Genomic DNA, 23,639 nt, shown 5'->3' with positions numbered 1-23,639 from the left:
TCTTATTACCTATTTTTCACTCTTTATATTTCCGCAACCAGAAGAGTCCAGCAGACGTAACAGTATATTGCTTTAAATAAATCTGACAACGCAGGAAAAAGTTACAGGGTAAAACATGGAGAAAAATTGCAGTTTTTTTAACCTCAATTTCAATACTATTTCATTTCAGCTGTTATTGTCTGCAGGAAACCCTTGTAGGATCTACACAAATGACCCCTTGCTTAATTCAGAATTTTGTCTACTTTTTAGAAATGTTTCGGTTTCCGGGATCCATGTCTGTCACTAACTGGAAGGAGTCTAAAAGCACAAAAAATTGTAAAAATAGGGTATGTCCCAGTAAAATGCCAAAATTGTGTTGAAAAATTGGGTTTTCTGATTCAAGTCTGCCTGTTCCTGAAAGCTAAGAAGATGGTGATTGTAGCACCGCAAACTCTTTGCCCACCAGGGCGGAGACGACCGCTGGCCTGGAGACCTGGGTCTCCAGCCCGGCGGCCGCGACAATACCGCCACCGGTATTGTGACCCTGCTTACCGCCGTGGATTTCCAGCGGCAGGAACCGCCATGAAATCCATGGCGGTGAGCACTATCGGTGCCAGGGAATTCTATCAGTCTTCAGAACAGAGTATGCAGCACCTGGTCATACCCATGTGGCCCCTCCCTAAGAGTCCTACTGACACTTGTGACTGCTGAACTGTGTGTGCTTGTTTTGTCCTCACTGCTGCACAAGGCAGCTGAGGCTTTTACTTGTTCAATAATCAACGGATTGAAGTATGTGGGTGCTGGGATTAGGTGGCTACCATATATAAACATTTATCAGCTTTATCAATTTGTGCTTCCACCCTTGCCACCCCCTCCAAAAAAAAGGATGATGACCATGATGGTCGCTGTTGGAAGCTGGTTATCTATGTAGTGTACCAATGTGGGGGTACACTATGCAGAGGGTACAGGCAACCCTTATTGGCTAATGGGGTTCAAATAATAACCCTAAATGCTCTCATTTGTGGTAGTGTGGGCAAGCAGTTTAGGCTTTTCGAAGGTAGTGCTAAGCATTTGCTGAACACAGAGAGTTAATAAATGAGACACACACTCAAGAAGAAACTCAAGACCAATTTAGAAAAATACAATTGATTTGTATGTTATTTTAGACATCAAAATCTTCAGACTTAGGTAAGTACTGATAGGAGTTATTAATATTTTTTTTTACACAGGCAAAAATATCACACAAATGCACTTATATCCGGTAAGGCTTTCCTATGGTGAGAGAAACCTGTATGTACTGCAGAGAGGTATTTGCAAATGTATTCTGGGGTCCCCCTTTAGGGCTTAAGGTGCTAGGGAGACATGGTCAAGTGAGCCACCAGCAGATTCAGTAGTGTTCGGGTGTAGAGGTGCTGGTCGGGTCGGTAGCCTTGCGCACTGCACCGCTGGCAAAAAAGGAGGACCACCTAGAAATAGGCTACAGAGGAGGCCTTGGGACAAGTCTGTGAGGTCCCAAAGGTAGTCTCAGTTCCTAAGGGTCCTGGGAGCAAGGGGGCACAGTCGATGTTTGTGGAGCTACTCCCTTGGTGGGCCTGATGGCCAGCAAAAAGGTAAGACTGGGTGAGTACGGTCAGTGCCTGCAGATGTAAGGAAGTGGCTCCTCCACTCCAAGGGAGACGCTGGCTGGTTGGCGAAATGTTGGCAACCCAAGGAGGCTTTTGGAAGATGCATAGCTGCAGGACGAGCCGGATTCTTGTGATTGTTGAGAGTAGGCAAGGTTTGGTGCCATAAGTCCTCAGCTTGCCCGCAGTTCTCACACTGATCGGCTCTACTTTGTCCTCTTCTTCAGTCAGTCGAATCTGAAGTACTGATGTAGGGGCCACCTAAATACTCAATTTAGGGGCATTCAGGGGAGTGTAGGGTAGTAGCCAATGGGCTATTTACCTTGGGATGCCTACACCCCCTATACAACCACTTCCTATGGAGAGTGGGCATAACCCTGTTCCAGAATTCCTAGTCCCACCAAAACAAGATGGTGAAACCCTTCCTTCGTGGAGTACATCAGGCAGCTCACCTTGAGTTGTGACTAGCCTGATAGTGCAACATGCCTAATTGCATAGCTAATTTCCCACCTCTACTGGTGCCAAATGGGCCGCAGAACAGAGGGTTGCATTTCCCAGGTCGAGGAGATGCCTGGGTCACAAATCAAAGGTGGCAGGGACTCTGAAGTCTCTTGCCTTGGTATGCAGATTCACTAGCCATCCTGCTAGAGGAGGTGATAACACCTTTATCCGAAGCATGAATTGTTTCTGGCCACTGAGTACATGGGCTCTGACCTCCAGAGGGCCAGAAACTCGTCTGTGGTGGCAGGCTGGTCGGCAGAAGTCAGCTAGCACACTACAGGACTACAAGGTTTTCAGGGAGCACTTCTAATGTGACCTTCTGGGTGCAGATCATAAATTCAATACTGGCATAGGTATGGATTTATTAAGATGAGGATTTAGATACACCACACCATAGGTTTCAGTAAAGCCATTATGCAGCTGGGTAACAGGCAATGACCAATCCCCTGTACCAGATGGCTTCCCTGTTTACTTGCAATATCTAGTAATTGAACTAGATATCACAGGGGCATTATCTGCTCATGCGAACATGTCCTCAAATAAAATATAATGCACCCTGCATTAGGGCTCCAATGTACCATGTCCTGTTTTCACTTGTGGGTTGAACTATGTCATGCAACCTACCATGGCAGTCTGCTTGCAATTTGTAAGGGGGGAGGGGCTTAGATTGGCATAATACATACTGCAGCCCTTACGGACCACTTATTAGTAGCCAAGCCAGCGGTACCATTTACTAGGGTCTTACAGCAGTGCTAAAATGTGAGCCAATTGCACACATTTAGATGAGTTTACCTTGTTTTAGGGAAAGAGCATTGGCACTGGGGACCTGGTTAGCAGGAACCCAGTGCACCTTCAGTTGAAAAACGTCAGTAGCAGTGGCAAAAAAAGAAGGGGTGACCATGTCAAAAAGGGCACTTTCCTACAGTCTCTAAAAAAACAAAACAAAACAAAAAAAAAGCATTAGCAAAGCCAATAGATCTTGCCTATGCAAGAGCTATCGGCTTTGCCAACGTGTTTTAGCCATGTTGTAAACCAGCATGGCCAAAAGGAGACGAATGGGGAGGAGTGTTGTAAAGTGAAATGGTGAAGAGTGGAGTAGAGTGTTGTAGAGTGTAGTGGCAGTGAGTGTCATGTAATGTAATGGCATAGTGGAGAGTCGCATAGAGTGGCATATACTAGAGTGGTATGGAGTGCGGTGGACTGATGTAGAGTGCATTGGCCTAGAGTGTTGCAAAGTGCAGTGGAATTGAATTAATTAGCAGACAATGCAGCATTGTGTAGTGCCACAGATTAGAATGGTGCAGAGTGCAGTGGCGCAGAGTGGTGTAGAGTTGAGTGATGCAGAGGGCAGTGGCACAGAGTAGAGTTGAGTGGCATATAGTGTAGTGATGTAGAGTGCAGAGTAGAGTTGAGTGGCAGAGTGCAGTGGAGTAGAGTGATACAGACTAGTATAGCACAGGGTGATATAGAGTAGAGTATAGTGCCATACAGTACAGTGGAGTAGACTGGAGTAGCATAGAGTGGCATAGTGCAGAGTAGAGTTCAGTTGTGGAAAGCGTAGTGTTGCAGAGTAGATTGTCAAAGTGTAGAGGAGAAGAGTGAAACAGAGTGGCTTAGGGCCATATGTACGAAAGCTTTTTCCCATAGACACAGAATGGGTAAAATCCTTTGGTACATCTGGCCCTTAGAGAGCAGTGGCATGGAGTACAGTGATGCAGAGTAGAGTGCAGTGACAGTGTAGTTGTGGAGAGTGCAGAGGTTAAGAGTAGAGTGGCATATAGTGTAGTGGCATAGAGTGGAGCAGAGTAGATTGTTCCAGAGCAGAGTGAAGTGTCACACAGTAGAGTGGTGCAGGGTAGAGTGCAGTTGCATAGAGTGGCACAGGGTGTAATGACATGTAATAAAGTGAAGTAGAGTGCAGTGGTGCAGTGCAGATTAGAGTGACGTACAGTGGATTGGCGTAGTGTAGGGGCATAGAGTTGAGTGTTACAGAGTATAATGCATTGGCATAAAGTGCAGTGTTGCAGAGTGTTGTAGAGTACAATGCCGTAGAGTGGAGTTGTGCAGAGTAGATTGGTGTGGCCTAGACTGGAGTGCTATAGAGTGCAGTGGTGTAGAGTAGAGCGACGAAGAGTGCATTAACAAAGTATAGTAGTTCAGGGAAGTGCAGAGAGGCATAGCGTGAAGTGACGTAGAGTGGAGTGTGTGGGGTGGTCCAGAGTGCAGTGGTGTTGAGTGGTGCAGAGTAGAGTGGAGTGGCGTAGTGTAATCATGGTATGGTAGTACACTGCCATTACAGACAACACATTTTCTATTAAAATGACCATCACATTTGCACAGACATACAGTTTTACTAATAAAATTACACAGTGCACAGACAAAAATGTGTGGAAATAGCACCAAGTAGTTTAAAGATTTGTTTTGATCATTTTGAAGTACTTGTTTCCAACATGCTTCAGAAATACCAAAATAATTTGCTTAACTTGTGCATTCATAATTCTGATATATTCTGAAACACTCACACAGTTCATTTAGTGTGCTAGAAAAAACTCTTTCGTACTCCCGCTATTCTGCAAGATTGTCACATGAATCATCTGACTTTGAAGTTAGAGAACAAAAATAAGCAAGTGCCCTTTGAAGATAGTGCCTGGCATCTTCATGAAATAGCAAAGACCACTGCTGAACTCGCAGGATAATGGGCAGCAGTTAGCTGTTTTCAGGGACTACTGATCTGTTTTGGAGAGCAGAAAATGAACAGGCGTTCTGTATAGTCAGAAAGTGAATGAGGAATAAAGATGACTTCAAATCTTGTTTTTGCTCTGTATTCAAAGACAGGAGTCAAACATCAGATTGGGTCTTCTTACAATATGCTGCTTGTTTAATTCTGAAGATTGGCTTTACCTTTTTTTCTCTGACTGCAAAGCTAGAGGATTTTTGTTGGACTTGGTCCTTAATGCAGGGTCATCCCCAATTGTCCCTACATATTTTGCTCAATTTGGTTTTGTTGGCCTTAGGACTCTGTGCCCTTTACCACTGCTAAGCAGTGCTAAAGTGCTTGTGCTCTTTGCTTAAAATATGGCAACACCAGCCTATACCCAATTGGCATTTTTAATTTATTTATAAGTCCCTAGTAAAGTGCACTACATGTGCTCAGGGTCTGTAAATTAAATTCTACTGGTGGGCCTGCAGCAATGATTGTGCTACCCAAATTAACAAGCACTTTAAAATGTCTCAGGCATACCATTGCAGAGTCTGTATATGCAGTTTTAAACTGCCATTTCGACCTGGCAAAGTAAACCTTTTGCAGTACCCAACCTTCAATTTTTATAAATATAAACTACCCCTAAGATAATCCCTAGACAGCCCTAAAACCTAGGTGCAGAGTATTTAAAAGGGAGGGGAAGCAGTGTGAAAATGATAAATATTTTTGCTGAAACCCAATTCCCATACATTATTTATTTATAAACTATAGGATTTTATCAGTAAAACTCCATGTTAGTGGGAACGTTTGTGGTAATTTCAATAGAAAGTGTGAGGTCTGTAATTTACAGTGCACTACCACATCATGCTGTAGTAATATATTTATTAAAAGTGAGTTTTTTTTAACATGAACTGAGAAACATTGCTGACCCGGATCTGATGACAATGCTGAACTAAGTGAACTAAGAGGCAAGTCGGGGGCCATGTGTACCCTATATGCGGGCCAGATTCTTAAACACATGGAGCAAATGTTTAGTGTTTTAAATCAAACAAAAGAGGTCTTTGTACCGCAAAAAATGCTAAACTCAGATATTTGAAGGAGTGCTCATATGTGGTAATGAAGAAAAAGGCAAGTGTGTAAAATAAAATCTTTCCATAGGATCACACAACTTGAGACCATTTTACAGGTCAAGTAAATTAGAGTTAGGTCAGGTAGATTATTCGAGTCACTAGACCTACAGGTCTAGTAAAATTTTTATGATGTTTTGTGGCCCGGTTAGATTCCAATGTAATGCTATAGAGTCAAACTGTGCTTCCAATACATACACATGTGGGTGTTTCTCCCCCTCTTTAATGTAGTCTGTAAGAAACTGGGACATTTGTTTAGGGGGCCCTATTCAAGCAGCAACCACAATCCTTGTCAGGGTGAAGTCACAAGCAAACCCCAAGTTAACCTGTTCTCAACCCTCTAGTAGCCAGGCAAAGAGCAGTCAGGTTTAACCTCGAGGCAATGTGTAAAGTATTTATGCAGCACTTCAAATGGTAATAAATTGAAAACACAGCACAAGAAACATCCAACACAAAATTAGAAAAATAGAGAAAAATGTAATAAATAATTTGACACCAAAACGGCAAGAATCCCATTAATAGAACCAGAGATATGCAGTCTTAGAGATTTAAGGGAAAATAGCGCCAAAAGCTCAATGCATAGCTCGTGGCTATTTAGCTGTGCGAGGCCGGGTTAAAGTCGTAAGTTCTGGCTGAGCATGATGGACCGTGCTCCAGATACAGGGACCAGGTTAATCCTGCTGAAAGACTTCACTTCCAGTCAAACGCAAGTTCTACTCACGGTGGAAGGGGCTGCAAGGAGCAGGAAGAGTGTTGTGGATGGTCCTCGAAGAAGCATGAAGAGTATAGTGGGCATCATGGTGTTGCATGAGCTCATTATCCTAACAAGGCTGCTGGATTTGGGTGGCAGCATCACCTGAATTGTGGGGAACTGAGTCCAATCCCACATCATGTGACAACTGTCAGTCTAATTTACTTCCGGCCAACTAGCAGTGCCTCATCTCTGCCCAAGAGCAGGGATGATTTGTGGCAACTGGGCGCATAAGATTAATTCCAAGGAAATCGTAGCGCATCAGTACTCATCCCTTTCTCTCAGTTACATTAGTCTTACACATGCAAAGGCAAACCGAGGCAGAAAATGGTTCAATAAGGTTTATTGAAACAACTGCATCTTAGATAAAATGGCATGAATTGCTATAATTAGAATAATGAAACATGCTAGAAGCAAAATGGTGACAAGCAAAGTGAAACACAAGAAAAGTCCCACCATACTGTCACAAAATGTAATATATGCAGGTCCTACCTAAACTATGTTAGGGCACAGCATAATAAGCCCTAATCCGCCCTTCAGGATTCCCCCTGGGAAGACGTCATCCCCTATACCTGAGCAAGGAAGCCTGTTGTCTATAGAGACACCATCCACATGTAGGCCATGGAACCGGTAGTCTCAGCAAGCAGCTCTATCAAAATCAATCAGCATGCGTTTGTGGTCATCTGGAGTTGGAATCTCCTAACGTGATGATGAAAATAAAACAATACCACAAATGTGGCCTATTCTGAAATAATAAAAATGAAGCAGAATAAAATATAACTGGGCTAAAGGGCACAAGCGGCAGGCCTAGTTACTAAAATACATGCCCGAGACATCCCTAAAATAGCTATACAACAATGGATGATCACCACCACAGAGAAAAGTTCCTTTCGGCGTTGCTTCACTTTGGATGCCCCTCAGCAAACTGCTGATGGTGTAGCACAAAGTGCACATCTCACTCTGCTGGGCATCGTTGGCTAGTCCTGTAGTGCGAAGAGTCAGGTTCGCTGGACCTTTGCATTGGCGGGCGGCAAGATCTTGCCACAAACTAGCCTGTGCATGAAAACCCCAAAAAACTCAGAAGGGCTCAAGTGAGGACTCACCAAGGGTCCAAGACCTGCGGGGCACCACTTGGGAGGGGGCAGGAACCCACTTTAGCAGAGGCCTGCAGGGCTCAGGCAGATCTAGGCTGCAGGTCAGCTTGGTAGTTACAGGGAGCCTCTGGAGCTTGCTATGTCCCTGAAGCTTAGAACAAGGGGTCAGCTGGCTGACCCTTGGAGTCACTTCAGCTTGGGATGAAGGGTGCAGGTCCAACCATCCTTCTTAGCAAGTAGGGCAGCAGGCGGCAAAGCAAAAGAGTAGCAGGGCAGCAGAGGGGCACTCCTTTGATTAAACTATAACCACAAATCCGACCTCACCATGAAAGAAGGCATTTAATTACAATTCTAAAGACACCAAACATGAACTGTTTAACTATTCCCATTTAGAGGTTACAGCTTATTAAATGTAATATGGTACCGCCAATGTTATCCTATTGTGAGGAGCAGGACTTGTAGTACTGAAAACAAATCTAAATGTTGTTCATTACCAGAGCACATAAAATCTAAATTTACATGTCCTATTTTTCAAATATATTCCTCACTGTCCAGTAGACTGTTTAGGACCTACCCTAGGGATGGCAAATCTGTATTAAAAAGGAAGGTTTGAGCCTGACAAAGGATTTATTTTGCCAGGTCACAATGGCAGTTAAAAAGTACACATCTCACCCCTGCCATTGCAACCTGTGTGTGCAAAGTGCAACTTGGGTAGCCATCATGTGCCGCAAACAACTCTTAGACATGGTTATTTTCTTTAGAAGGGAGGCTTACCCGCCCTCTATAAATCCCTTACATGCTTGTTTGTCTGGTTTTGCAGGAGATCTCTGCCTAAGCGTAGTTTGGTGGATCCTCTTTTCTTGCACTTGAATACCTATTGGTCTTATGAGCTCTACAAGTGATACAAATATAATTAAGTGGGTTAACACAATCAGTGCTGAAGGCCCACTACTGGCATTTAATTTACAGGCCCTGTGCACATGTATTACCACTTTACAAGGGACATACAAATAAATTAAATAGGCCAAGCGGGTGCATGGTAAGTCTACCATGTTTTAAGGCGAAAGCACCAACACTTTAGCACTGGTTCTCAGTGGTAAAGTAAACAGAGTCCTAAGGACAACAAAAACAAGTTCAACAAAGGGGTAAAGGGGAGGGTAAAAGCTAAATATATTGGGGGGTAACCCCGCAGAGAGAGCCAGGTCAAACCCACAGTCTAACTTGAAAAAAATATAAAAAATGAAAGCAAGGGTACAGATTAAGATAAAACTAATCACCCAGTGTTACAAATTCAGTTGATGATTTATATGTGGGTGGGGATTGAATCCTACTCAAGAGGTTAGGGGAGAGAAAGTGAAAAAATGTATGAAATACACCCTATCTAATTAGATTTAGAAAATAAATCACAGTATTTTTGACTTAAACCCAAACGTTTTGCTACTAGACTGTGATATGAGATTGCACCAGTACACTCCCACAACATATCATGAGGTCCTTCCCTGAAAAAATTCAAGTTGGATAGATAACGGTTCAACATTACCATTAAACAACCTTCTTACACAATGTCTAACGTTATTCAACAAATATACTTGCCTTTTCCAAATGTTTATCTCTTTTAACCAAGACTTTAGCAGTGAGTGGAGGAGGCAGCTGGGTGCTCACAATTCTGCGGATTTAAATCAAAAGTTTGTAAAAACATAATATTTGCCATTTCTAGCAATGCTAGAATAATACCAAAATGACCAAAACATTTATGCTTGATTCTTTAACCAAAAAGCATCCATGATTCTTAGTTAAATATTTCAAATAAAATGTTATCATAAGTTAAATGGAAGGGAAAAAAGTAAAACCATGTTTTTGATATGTCAGCTTTAGTGGGAAAGACATCAGCCATTTGAAGGATTTATTTCTGCAAAATGTATGAAAGGTTTATTATGAACATAGGAAAGAACACAGCAGACATGGCACTGTGGAAGAAGGAGGCAGAAGGTGATCAGGATAGGTGGACGAATTGACATCTATAGCATCAATAGTAGCAAGTGGGAAGCATTGCAGAATTAAGTACCATCAACACATACATATTAAAAGCTGTAAAGGCAAATTAAGGTTCCATGACCAGAGGACAGCCTCTCTACAGACTCAATGTGTGATGCGGCAGATCCTTAAGTAACATTTTACAACATTGTGGGCCTGATTACAACTTTGGAGGAGGTGTTAATCCGTCCCAAATGTGACGGATATACCACCAGCCGTATTACGAGTTCCATAGGATATAATGGACTCGTAATACGGCTGGTGGTATATCCGTCACTTTTGGGGCGGATTAACACCTCCTCCAAAGTTGTAATCAGGCCCTATGTATAGTTATGCAGATATTATTCCATTTAGGCATGAAGCATTCAATTTTTGAGCATAACGTTTGCTTTTCAAAATGGTATTACTTTTGGTTTTGATAAATTCTATCAAGACTAAAAAGTAATTGAAGGAAAGGGTATGCTTTAATATGTAACTACAGCTAGGCTTCCAGGAGCATGCTGAAGATCTGAATTTCACTTCTTAAGTTATTCAGATTCTGCAACAGGGAAAGGTGGTAATGCTCTGATATTAGCTTAGATACAACACCTATTTGTGAACAGAGGGGCATTTTCAGCGCACATGAATCCAAGTGTGGAAAAGTGTATGCAGGAAAAAAACGGCAAAAAGTGCCATAGTGATAACTAGGCAAATACTCCAAGCCATGAAGAGTGGGCCCATTACTGGTACTTTTACTGATCTTGTATTTTTGACATAGGAGATAGCGGCTGCTACACAATTACTAACTATTCTCTTCCTTGCGCAGAGGTGCAGGCAGAAAAAAAAAGAAGAAAAAAATGTAATCAGTTGAAATGTTTTTCAATGTTCTGCAGGGAAATTAAAAGGTTCAATCTCTAGAAACACCTGAAAATAAGAATGCAGATTAACACATTCATTTCTTAGATTGTACGGCACATAACAAATTAACATTACACTGCAGTTGCTATTCTATGTTATTTCTAAATGTTCAGAATGCAAGCTATTTGTAATCCTCATCATCTGTCCCCAGTGAATATTTCACCCCTGCCTACTTATGTTTCCATCACAGCATCTCTGCCTAAAGTCATACTTTGCTGAAGGATCCCTTTTTATGCAATGCCAGATTAGGCAGGTCATTTTCTAGTTCTAAAGGGGGAGGACAAGTCTGATGGGGGCCACTGTTTCTTCTTTCTTTTGGGTTCTCTAATCAAAATTCTGAAGTATTTCATCAGGCAGATATAAAATATGTACATTTATGATGTTAACGTTTAAAATAATTACTACTTGTTTTAGCAACAGCATCAATTCCTAGAGAAAATATATTTTGAGGTGAGAGCTATATAGCTAACACTCAATATAAATATCATTAACAAAGAGCATTGGCTTTCTAAATTAGAATCTAGCTCGTTTTCCACAATGTGTTTTGCCAACAGGAATCCACACGCATGTATTCATTTTCACACAGCCCTCTAAAACAATGAAAAGGAAGTGGTAAAGTTACCAATTGGATGTGTTTTTGTACCAAGAGGATAGTAATTCTCACTTATGCAATGAAAAGGGCCTCCTGAAACAATCCTATGTCTACTTGTTTGTGGAGTTTGTTAACAGAAACATACTCTCTGAAGATATGCTATTCATGTAAATACAAAGAACACAGGACAAGATTCTTATAGTCGTTAAAAAGTGTATTGGCCTTCTGATAAAATTGGTGCCATATAAAAATTGAATAACTATTAAACTAGAATTTACCTAATCCAATTTTTAAAATTATGAGGACAATATAAGTACTCTAAAGGTAACGGTACTGTAAGTATACAAACAAAAGGTGTAATTATAAAAAAATAAGATCTAAATGAGGTAGGCTAAAAACAAAATGTGTTCAACTCTCAACATTCAGCACCACCTCACAAAGATTGTAAAATACCTCTTAGAACTCAGAATGTTCTTGATCACATCCTCTTGTCGCTAGAACACATCAAGCACATCACAAAGATCAATACACCTGTATTCCTGGGTAGTAGATGTTTTTCCACACAAATTATTTACTGGAGAAACAGAATCTGGTGATAGAGAGGCTTCTTCATGCTAAGGAAGCCTTTGTCCTCATCAGCTGGGATGTCTGTTCGCTACCTTAGAAGGGCATGGCTCTTCTATCTCACAAGGCTGCAGACTTACCTACATGCTGAAGCAGAGGCAACTATGTTGGCTAACTCTGTTAAGGGAGAAGCAATTACAGCTAGTAGGGTACCTATCAGGAGTCCAATGTCGCTGTTTTTATTGCATTATTTATAGAACAATTACTATTCATAACCACCCGTTAATAGTTCTACCACTGAATTGGACCACACACCTAAAGGTTTATGATTATGATCTAGTACTGTTTGTAAAAGCAGAAACCACCAATATTCAGAATTTTTGGGATATATTTAAGGGATTCTCAGCTTTAGTGGGTTATAAAGCTGAGACAAAAGATAGTTAAGGATCTAGGTCACAGGAAATTATGGAGATTTTTATCAGTTAAATTAGATTCCACTCAAAAATAAAGTATGATTTCTCTTTGACGGATTAATTTGTCTTCCACTGTCAGTAACAGGACACATTGTTTTGTTAAAAATGCCAATACTTCTAATATCTATTTAGATTTTTTTATTTTCCACCATACACTTTGTTCTGTTTTCAAAATGTTTTCAACGGACTAGCGATTTACTTTGGCTAAATTTGGCCAAATAAGCACCCTTATCACAAATTACATAACATCTGACAGAAGCTGATGCTGGCTTAGTACTGCCCAGCGTCAATTTATACTATTTAACTGCTTTTGCTTTGTACTGTGCTAGTAACTTCCATTGTTACAATCATGTTTTGGTGCAAACTATGCTAGAAGGATTATCACATTCAATATCTTGTGAACTGAAAGTAATATAACAGACTGTCCAGTAGCTATTTAAAAGAAAGGGACAGTTTTTGGGTATTTACTATATACTTGCTTAATGCTGAAACCAGAAGGAGGCAGTGTGTCATGGTGTACTACACTGACAAAAATAGGAGTAGCAAGACAGCAGGGTCGGCATGACATACATTCAGGATTTCCTAACTTGTATACTATGGAAACCTTGGAGCTGCATCGGACAATTGGTTATCAAACCCAACACCTGATATTGGCTAATCCTATAATGAAATAATTCACTTTTTTTTTACCAATTCTGATATTATTAAAATTGGACAGTCTTCTCAACTGGTTAAAATTTTCACAGGTAGGAAACCACTTATTTATATAAAGCGATGTTAGCGAGTTTCAAGAAATATATTGGCCAAAGAAACTTATAATATTAAATTAATGCCATCAATCAATGTGATTAATCAGAGGAGCAAACTTTAGGAGCATGTATTTTCACTTCAAGTGAATCCTTTATTTGCCCCATCTTGTCTCCACAATATAGGTGCAGATGGTGCCCTCACTTGACCCTGGTGTCAAAAACATGAATGGCTTCATATGGTCACAATTTGTCCTCATGTACACGTATACACGTCTGAAATTTTTAGTTTTTAAAGCCAAAGAATTAAGTATAACAGTGTCTTTTACAACAACCTTTTGGGTTACTCCAGGCATGTAACAGGCTTATCAAGTAGCCAAATAAAGGAAAATGTTAATTACCCTGTATGCATCTTTCCATGGTATGTAGCACTGTAGATTCACATGTGCATGATTATGAGCTCCATTGATAGATTGTTTTCCTTATACTGTTTGGTTTGGACGTGTGCTGCCATGCTACGGATCAACAACACCGCTCTCTTTAGTTCACACAGATTCCTTCCCTACGTTGTTACTGTACTTTAATCTCATTACCCCTACTCTCCACCTCAGGTCAACATTTGGCTACTGAGCTCGAGTGATTTTTCAGTTCACCTGCAGCCCCTTGTGGGTCTTGCACTTCTGGGCCTACTCCTGTCTCGGTCATGTCTCAACAGTGATGGAACAGGCACCATTTCAATTCCGCCTGCACAGCCACGTGAAATATCCTTGAAACAACCTCAAGCACATCTATAATTTCTGCCTATCGCCCAGGCGCAACAAAGTCGCCTGTGATGCTTGCCGCTCGTTCTGTTCCAAAAATACTTTTTGCAACTGTCAAGCTTGTCAACTTGAGATTTCACATATAAACAGTGACAACACCCCAGACCTCTTCTGTCCCGGGGACATTGAGGGGGAACATCATCAACAACAATAAACAGCAGATAAAGAAAATACGGTTCTGAGCTGGAAATCAAGATCTTCCGCCAGCCTAGAAGCCAATGAGTACAGCACCCCTATCTTTTGACAACGCTCTCAAGGCAAGCAGCCCTCCATCATAGGGCACACCACCACTCTGGAGCGCCAGTCAGACTTTCAGTGCCCTTGGGATATGGTCAGCACTGGCAAACGGTTTCAGATGTTCTGCCCAACTCCAGCTCTGCACCGAAGAAACCTTCAAAGCCAACCACTTCACACCAGCTACTCCAATGCTGGCACCAAACTGAAGTTTGGAGCCACCCCAAATCTTGAGCCAAAGCTGACCAAGGAGCCAAAAACATCGGCATCGACAAGCAAGTCTGGTGCCGGGACAGTCAAATCGATCCTCTACAGACTACAAGAGGAGATCAACGCTAGGCAGAAACACCTATGCAGGCCGGATCGTTGTCCACCCATGGGGTCTGCTGCTGTTGCAGCTTCAAACCGACAGCTGACCTTTGAGGAAGCCTTGGGCAGTACTAGTCCACCAAAGCAGCTCAAGAAAATGGATACGGAGACCAGTACCTTATTCCACGCACAACACTCCCCTCATCGTGTTTCTCAGCCACCTGTTTCTCGGGTGGACCCCCATGACATAACATCCATGGGGGTCTCCGCAATCACAAAGGCTGGCATGGGGGAGGGTATGACATGCATGACAACCCTCCACCCGGTGACCCATGGACTCCTATCACGCAGACCCAACAGGGGACATGGACCCTGCCCATCCCTCCTCTAATGATGACTCTACGTCCTATCAGGAACTTTTTGGTTGAGCTGCTTTACTCCACAAAGTAGATCTTCATCCAGAGCCCTTAGAGAAGAACTCCCTTCAGTCATTGCTATACCATCCCCCTACCTCCCAGGTCCCCATGCTTAAGGGCATGCTACGTCACCCCCCCAGAATCTATAAGGACCCAGTCCGATCCAGGGACATAATAACCAGGGTAGATACAAATATAAAGCTTTGCCTACTAACCCTATTTACAAATTAGTGTGCAAATTCCACCTGACCCTCTTAGTCACTATTGCTCATAAATGGGCCAACTCCCAGGCCAGTGAGGATGCACCGCCACCGCAAAAAAAGAGTAGGCTCATAGATGTAGCAGGTAAAGGGGAAGCCATGCAATCCACCAACCAAAGGAGTATCGCCAATTCAATTGGCCTTCTCTCACAATAGGACCATGCCCAATGGGATGAAATGGAGGAGCTCCTCCAGTACCTCCCAGAGGAACAGGAAGAGGGGTCATGACATAGGGCCTGGTTAGGAGTTCAGGCGGACAGTTTTCACTGTCCACCGAACTTTTAATGGGGAGGTTGCCGCCACACTGGCTACCTCTCTGCCAGACCCATTAAGAGTTATGTAGGTTTCCGCCTGCCAGCCTAGCAGGATACAGGCTACAGCATTGTCTCCGGCTCGTAATCGAGGCAGCAGCAATACGTTAGCCAGCAGGGTGCACTGGCACCCTCTCATTGTTCAATGTCTGCAAATCAGACAGTGAACATGGCGACAGTGCTGGCCGGGGGGTGGGGGGGGGGGGGGGGAACTACACTGCCCTTGCCAAGTGCATGGGAAGTGCAGGGGCCCCTTTGTGGCCTACTGAACAAGTTCTCCACCAGCCTTTTCATGGCGATGTTGTAATCCTCAGGGCAGTGCTGCATGCAGCGCTGCCCTGGCAGATTAGGATCTCTGCCACCGCCAGACCGCGGGATCCAAGATCCTCGTGGAGCTGGAGGGTCCCGGGTGGTCAGACCGCCAGGGTTCTTATGTGGCAGTTGGACCACCACACAGGCGGTGGTCCAGACTGACACTAGTAATGAGGTCCACAGTCTCTGAGGGCAAGCAAATATCTAACACTAGTATTCTCTGTGCCCTAAATGCTGCAGACACTGCTGTCACAGCATTTACTTGTAGTGTTCTTTTATGCAGAAACCCTGCGCTCCATATCTCCGGATTCAAGTTGGAAGTTCAGCAGAACCTGTTGAACATGCCCTCTGATGGTCAGCAGCACTTTGGTCCACAAGGAGGCAAGTGTTGTGCTGCATCCAACTTTCCCCACTGCCCCTTTACACTCCTCTGGTAGTCACCTTTCACCACAGAATCCTGTCTTGTCTCAGCACAACGTTTGGCACTCTATATGAAATGGGTAGGCAGGGGTGTCAAAACACTATCTTGAGATTTTGTAGCTTTGACCTTTAAAACTCTCAGATTAGTTTACACTATCTTATGTAGAACTACTTCTCCATTTGTTTTACCACATCAAATCTCAGTTTTGCAGCTCAGATATTTTGTGTTGCCCTTTGACTACTATTACCCATGCAAGTTCCCTTCCTAGTCCACTTCCTGCCCATTTACCTGAACCTCACTCTGCTATCTTAGCCTACAACCATTGTGCTCCCTTAGCGGCACTAGATTGAGTAGACTGACTCATTGGTAAGCCCAAGGAGGCTGACTCACCTGGTGATGGTTTGGCCCGTAGGATCGGGGTCCTTTATTTCAATGAAACAACTGTTCAGTTGTTCAAAGTCCTCATCTATCTCCCTATTTAACTAGTCCGGCTAATTTCCCCACCCCACCCCAGACCCAAGACCTGCGAATTTTGAGTGTGAAATGACCTAAAGAGCTCTTTTTTGTAATGTAGCAGGCTTATGCGCTAAGGCTTCTATTCCAGAATGGATTCACTTCATAACCAATTTTCACAATTTATGTTTTCAGGAGAGTTGGGCAGTTGAGCCTGTCCATATCAATGGCTATAGAACATTTCATCCACCTTCTGTGGCTTCCAAGGCTAGTAAAGCGAAGGGCAGTTTATGCATTTTTATTTCTAATCACCTGCCGTTTTCTAAGATAAAAAATGTGTCTACTGCTCGTACTACCATACCATTGCTATTGAAATTTCTCATAATCACAATTTTCATGAAATTGTATTATTAAGAGATTTACCTATTATTCCAACTCAGGAGGATCATGACATCGAATCTATATGCTGCTGTACAAAGGAGGAAGTCTCTATAATCTGGGGTGGCGATTTTAGCATCCATCTATACCCCCTTCCACTCAAAAAGGTTTGTGGTTTGATGGACATTAACGAAATTGATCAATCTCAATTCATGCCTAAATCTTATGGTGAAAAGCTGAATGAGCTGCTGTTTAAGTATGACCTTGTCTTTTCTAATGAAGTTTGTACCCTTCCTGTCCAATTCAGTTGTACATTTAATGGAAGTGGTTATAATGTCGTTATTGATTGTCATCTTAAAGACGTAATGCACTGTTATCGGTTTTTATCATACACACACTATTTCATTGAGTGTCCACTACCCGCAGAGTGTTAATCTTAATTTTAGTTGTTTGACAAGTCAGGCGAAGAATTACACTGACTGCACAGTAGATAATATTGAAATAGCCACAATTAATGGTATTACATTACGTTGGTCCCAAGTTAACCCAACCAATTTTTGGGAAAATCTGGTCATTGATCATAGAGAGGCCTTTTTATCTGCGTAGATGATTACAAAATGAGCTACATTTTGTAAACTTTCCTCAACATTTCCAAGGGGATTAAGGAACGCTTAAACAGTCGCAAGTGTCAATCTAATATTAGAAGACCAGGCTGGTTTGACCTCAAATGCTCTAAGGCCCAGACTTAAAGCAGCATAAATTCCCTAGGTGTAGCTGGGAAGTGAAGATGTGAAGACAGGACTATAAATTAGCCCTGAAGGATAGGGGGAAAAAAAAAAGTTAACAAACACAGCCTGGGAGTCCCTAATTGTAGCAAGTATGATCTGAGATTTCTCAGCTTTCAGATGTTATTAATAGTCCCCATTTAAGGGGCAATAGGGCCCAAAGACTGGAGGTGGTGATCACTAAATCTGACTGTAAGGCACACTTTTTAAAGATCTACTCTATTCCCAGCCTAGTGCCTGCATGGCCGGCACCCACTGACTCAATTGATTTAGTGGAACCCCTACAGAGTCATGGTAGTTTTTCGTTTTCACTGGATGAGATTAACAGGGCCCTCATGGCTAGTAAGGGTGGAAAAGCTCCCGGCCCGTATTGATCTTTTAAAGATTAACACTCTCTTTTGGGGCCTCATTATGGACATGGTGTTGGAGGTGTGCTGCAGTTTAGGCTTCTTGAACACTCTGTCAGATTATTTAACAGTTCCAGTCTTCAAGAAGAGCAATCGATCCAACCCAGCCAGTTATTGCCCATTTCCTTACTCAACTCCCTAGTGAAAGAGACAAGCCAATTTTTTTTCTTAACAGATTAAAAGAGTGGATGGAAAACAATAAGATACTCTCCGATCTACAATATGTTTTTTGCAGAGGCCTGGGCACGATTGAACGGGGACTTAATCTCACCTTGTAAGTTGGAAAGTATTCTCTAATTGAGAAGGGCCATCTGTTTTTAGCATACGTAGACTGTGTTTTGCATGACAAACTATGGTCCATTATGACAGAGCTCGGAGTAGACCCTCCAATAATATCTTTTCTCAGAGTTGTTCTCGAGGAGCAGGGCTAAGGTACAATACGGTTTCAGGTGAGAATGTACCTTGTGGTCGGTATAGAGGAGGGGGGGGGGAAATCAGGCAGGGTTGTGCTTTGTTCCTTTTTTGTTTAACCTGTATATTAACAGCTTGGGCACTGCTCTGACACAAAACTGCAGGGAGCTTCCTCTGACTGGCCACTGACTGATCCCAGCCCTCCTCTATGCTGACTATGCCATGTTTATGGCATGTAACCCTCTGGGCCTACAGTGGCTAATCACTTGCTTTGTTAACCAAATGCAGGCTATGGGCCTAACTGTGAATCTGTAAACCATTCATAATGAAGTATGGGAGGAAAACCTCGAAGTGCCACGATGTTAAGGATGGAGGTACTACATTAAATTTTACTTCTAGTTTCATATTTGGGGATCCTCTTCGAGGCATACAGTTCATGGAAACAGGCTATTAACCTCAAGAAGTTGTAGTTTATGAAAGCCTCCAAAGCACTGTCAAATTCTGCTACTAAAATTGCCAATTGACTTTTGAGGGTAAGGTTAAATACCTATAAGTTCTGGGGTGGGTCAACAGCGTTGCATGGGGGCAGGTGTTTGCGAATACAGTAATATCCATTATACATCCCTTTCAACTGGTAGAGAATGCCTTTTTTGGGAACCTTCTCTCAGTCCCCAAGTGTTGTTCTTCCTCTGCCTGTCAACTTGGGGCCTTTTTAACAGACACAATTAGAATTCAGCAGATTATTTTACAGCACAAGATATGGTCTAGTGACAACACTGTACTAAATCGCAAGATTATCAACTACTGTCAATTCATGTTAGATTAATTAAAATAATTACATGTATAAAAACTTTACATGACATCTACATAAAGGGACAATTAATTCAACCAACAATTTCTGAAATCATAAATATTAAAACTTCAAACAGCTTTAGCACCTTCAAAAAAGAAAAACACAAGCATAAGTGTGAGGGAACAGCCTGCGCAAACAATGAGACTGGCTGTTATGAAAATGGCTGCCCACTGGGCAGAGAAGAGCATGATCTAGCAGCACACAGCGCAGGACCCTTGAAGTTAACAGCACTGATTAGCACCTCTCCTAAAACTGAATGATATGGCTAGAGACATCAGTTGGCAACTTCAGAAAGTAACTGTCGGATGATGTTAGTAAATTTCCCTAGACTAGCTGAGGTATTAAGGGGATTTTCCATGAAGCACAGATCCGAGGCCTCCCTGCAAAACCTAACACCTTTGGAGTGAAATAGGCGAAGAAGCAGACAGCGACTTGCCTCAACCAATTTGGGACAACAGCAGGTGATACCAAGGTTCTTTGCGTTACTTCTATAGCCTGTATGCAGACGTCTCCTGACGGTGCCAAGCTGAATTAAAATACAAGATCAGTAAAGTGAAAAGCCTCATGTAAAGGATTTTACTGCAGGCCTGGGCTGAAAGTGCATAAGGCTGTGCTTTCCCTGGGGAATAAGATGCATCCAGCACACTTGTCATGGGGATGACACAGGGTCTTTCGGTATCCCACTCGAAAGAGGCTCTTATCACCTGCCGGTTCACAGCACTTTTCCAGGCTGAGCATGGGATTTGTTGGGCGTGCAGCAGGTCGGCCTTGATCTTCAAGCTGTTGATTGCCTTTGCTAGCCATGCTTACCATTGGGAGTCTGTCCCTTCAAAGATTGTTTTAAGGTGGTATTTGAAGGTGGACACTGGGGCTCGTTAAACCCTTAGACAATACTTTATAATGTCCCCCTGACATGCAAGGTCAGGGCTCTTGAGACCCAGATCCAGTCTTAACCTTGTTCTTCTAGCTTGGCGAGGGGGCAGGGAGAACTTTCTTGTATGACTTGATCTTGGCATCCGTTAGAAATGTGTCAATGGCACTTGGGAAGGCCAAGTGGGCGTAATTGAGAGCATGAATCAGTTTTGCTCTTAAAGCTGTCAGAACAGGCTCAGTGGTTGGATTATGTAGGTGAATACTTAGGCAATTCAAACAGTTGATGACACTGAGGGATTTAAATCCGGGATCCCTTAGATGAACAGCCGGCTTGGCCCATTCTGAGAACCAAACTCAGAGGTAGCTGTAAGCTGCAGCTGTCGAGATATGCAAGGCTCCCAGCTGCTAGTGAATTTGTTTTTTGTGAGGATACCTGCCAAAAACAACGATCTTGGTTTTGTTCTGGTTCACCTGCAGGTTATTCACCAGATTATAGCAGAACAGTGCGTTCAGGGATCTCTGTAATCAGGCTCTTGTGTGGTTCATCATTACCGTGTCATCTACATACTGCAGGATGGGGAGGAGCACCCCACCCAGCTTTGGAGTAACTAGGCTGGCTCCTTCCAGGTCAGCCCCCCAGGTCAGGTTCCTCCTAACCACGTGAGAGGCAACGTACACCAGCGTCATGATATTATCCTTTGATGCACAATCAGGCCTGAAACTTGAAAATGCAGAAGAATTATTAGTTATTTATTTTTACTTTACCCATGTTTCTAGTTCCTTCAAAAGGACGCGTGTGTAGGCTTTGGCTTCAAGAATAAGAAGAGCAACAAGCCGATAGTTAGCTGAGTTGGAACAGTTGCCATTTTTATGAATAGGGAAGAGAACTGATCCCCTCCAGAACAGTATAGTTGCTGAAGCAAATGTGCAGTTGAAAAGTGGCGTAAGGATGGACACCCAGAAAGCTTGGGCGGTTTTAAAAATGGCAGCTGGAATCTAGTCGCGCTCAGGGGCAACGTCATTCCTCATTTTCTTGATCACTACTCTTACCACTCCTTCTGAAATAAATGCGCTCTGCTGAGGTTAAGATTCAGGTGGAGTGGGAGAAAGGGAAACTTCTGCCTCCCAATCGACTGTGTATGACTTTCCAACATGATTGATCCAGGCCTTTTCAACCACACCATTCTCCTTGGGCTGCCCAGAGTTGCCTAGGCGATTTAGGGGCCTCCACAGGGGAAGGTGTTTTTTAACTTTTAATAGGGTAAAGGTTTTGAACCATTCTGCTTCAATGTACTCTCTTCTGAGCTGCCAGACTTTCCGCTTATAAGCCGCCCTGAGTGCGGTAATTGGTAGGCCATCTTCCACTTTGCTGCTTCTTCTGCTGGCCACCAGGGCCCTACGAAGTGAGCGTTTGCCGGCTGCTAGCTCCTCAATACATCGAGGAACATGTGTTTATGACAAGGAGAAATTGTGCGGGGGATGCCGTTGCCCACCCCCAGCACCTGGTGTGAGCCTGCTATAAGTTCCTCCCAAAGTCCAAGTGCTGTTGTCTTGGGAGGTTTCTTCTCTACCTTTCTTCTCTCGGCCCAGGCTAAAAGTTTGTCACAGAATCTGGTGAACCATTTGATCATATGGAGAAGCCTATGGCGCTGAAGCAGTGAGTGAGAGTCCGTGGAGGCCAGTTGCAGGATTAATCACAGGGCTATATGATGGCTTTCAGCCCCATCGTCGACTTTAGAGTCTTGGAACATGGGTGCCAGCCCCTCGCTGATGAAGATGTCATTCTTTATAGATATGTTCCTAAAAGTGGGATTAGTGCAACAATGGGGAGGGAGGGATGCTTCTTTTAAAATTTGAGATGATCTAATGTTGTGGTTATGGAGGAGAGTGTGTAGAGGTGAGGTCACACCTGATGTCCAAAGGGGTTGGAAGGCTTATTCAGGTCCCTGGAGTTGAAGTCACAGATTACCATGGCTTGATAGGAATCATCAGCTCATCAATCGTACCTGCTTCTGTTGATTCTGGGCAGGGTTGGGGTAGCAGTTATTTAGCAGAAAACATAGGGCTTGAGCGTTCGATTTTAAACCTTTAAAAGCAGGGATTGAAGAGAGTCCGAATTGCTGGAGATTTCTGTGGCTACTATTTTCCAAGAATATTTCATGAAGATGGAAAGGCCCCCAGATGGTCGACTAAATATGCTCTGTTTTATGGCCAGAACATGAAAACCATTGTAACCTTGAAGTGACATAATCTATTGCCCAAGTCTTTTGGAGGCCTAGTATGTTGCCAATATGTAGATAGAAAGAGCTGGTTTGTTCTCTAAATGTTCGTTGACACTTCCCACATTCCAAGAAATGACTGTCAGCTGTTGACTGCTGCCTTCCTCGCTGTTAGTTTTCCTGTATGACAATCAGAGATTGGTGTTAGGAGCCACAGCCTGCAACAGGACCTGCCGAGGGTGTCCTTAAGGATGCATATGGGGGCCTTGAGGCGTGGGTGGAAAGTACTGATCCTGTTGATCCTACTCTGGACTCACTTTTCACCCTGCCCACATAGGAGGGCTGAGGACATGTGGGTATTTCTACAGACAAGGGGGCTTGATATCTATCCCCCATTCTGCTAAATGAGGCGCTTCCTCGAGCACTGCGAGTTAGAGGTGTAGTGGCGAAGGCCCACCAAAGTTGATTCACTGTGGGTGCTGGGAAGGTTCTGAAATCTTACCCACTCCAAATCCTCCGAGTGAATGTTAGCCAAAGAAGGTACATGCTTGAATAACAATAAAATACTGCTCCTGTTCAAGATGTCATATGGGCCTCTAAGGCGGTATCTTGGGGTGAGCACTGCCTCATGAACGCTGGAAACTTCATTTGATACAGGAGACCCTCCTAGGTTCGATCTGGCTGTTTGAGTTAGAATGGAAGGACCCAGAACTGGTAGACCAGTCACAAAAAATCTGTTTTAGCTGGTGGTCAGTGCTTTAGTATCGAAGGGTTGCCGGTCAGGTGCAGAATTTTCGAACGGGCAGCTGTTGGGTGCAGAAGACTGTGTAGCCTCTACTGGGTGCACAAATAGTACAGCGCTTGGGGCACATGCCTGGGTTACCCAATTACTGGCTGCCATATTCAACTTGTCGGGCTTTGCTCGCATGCAAGCTCAAAGGCGATACTCGCCTCTTGGAGTGCTGAACTGGAATCGATTGCCGGGAGGAGCTGGAAGCTTGTGCACATCTCAATTTTTATGGCCACTTGTTCGTTTGAGAGCTCAGGTGCAGAGAAGGCTTCCTAAAGGGCATGAAAGTAGATTTAGAGGGCTTA

General features: G+C 43.2%; 1 protein-coding gene across 1 annotated transcript in view; it reads right to left on the bottom strand.

Moving 5' to 3' along the window:
• The window catches only part of HPS4 (HPS4 biogenesis of lysosomal organelles complex 3 subunit 2), a 231,277-nt gene that overhangs the window by 146,682 nt on the left and 60,956 nt on the right, over nt 1-23,639 (bottom strand). Inside the window, exon 8 of the mRNA XM_069214693.1 lies at nt 9,369-9,441. Within this exon, the coding sequence (XP_069070794.1) occupies nt 9,369-9,441 (73 nt within the window). The remainder of the gene's footprint in view (nt 1-9,368; nt 9,442-23,639) is intronic.

The sequence above is a fragment of the Pleurodeles waltl genome, chromosome 11 (assembly GCF_031143425.1).
Source record: "Pleurodeles waltl isolate 20211129_DDA chromosome 11, aPleWal1.hap1.20221129, whole genome shotgun sequence".
NCBI lineage: Eukaryota > Metazoa > Chordata > Amphibia > Caudata > Salamandridae > Pleurodeles > Pleurodeles waltl.
Note: the sequence above shows the minus strand (reverse complement) of the source record. Positions and strands in the feature narration are given on the sequence as shown.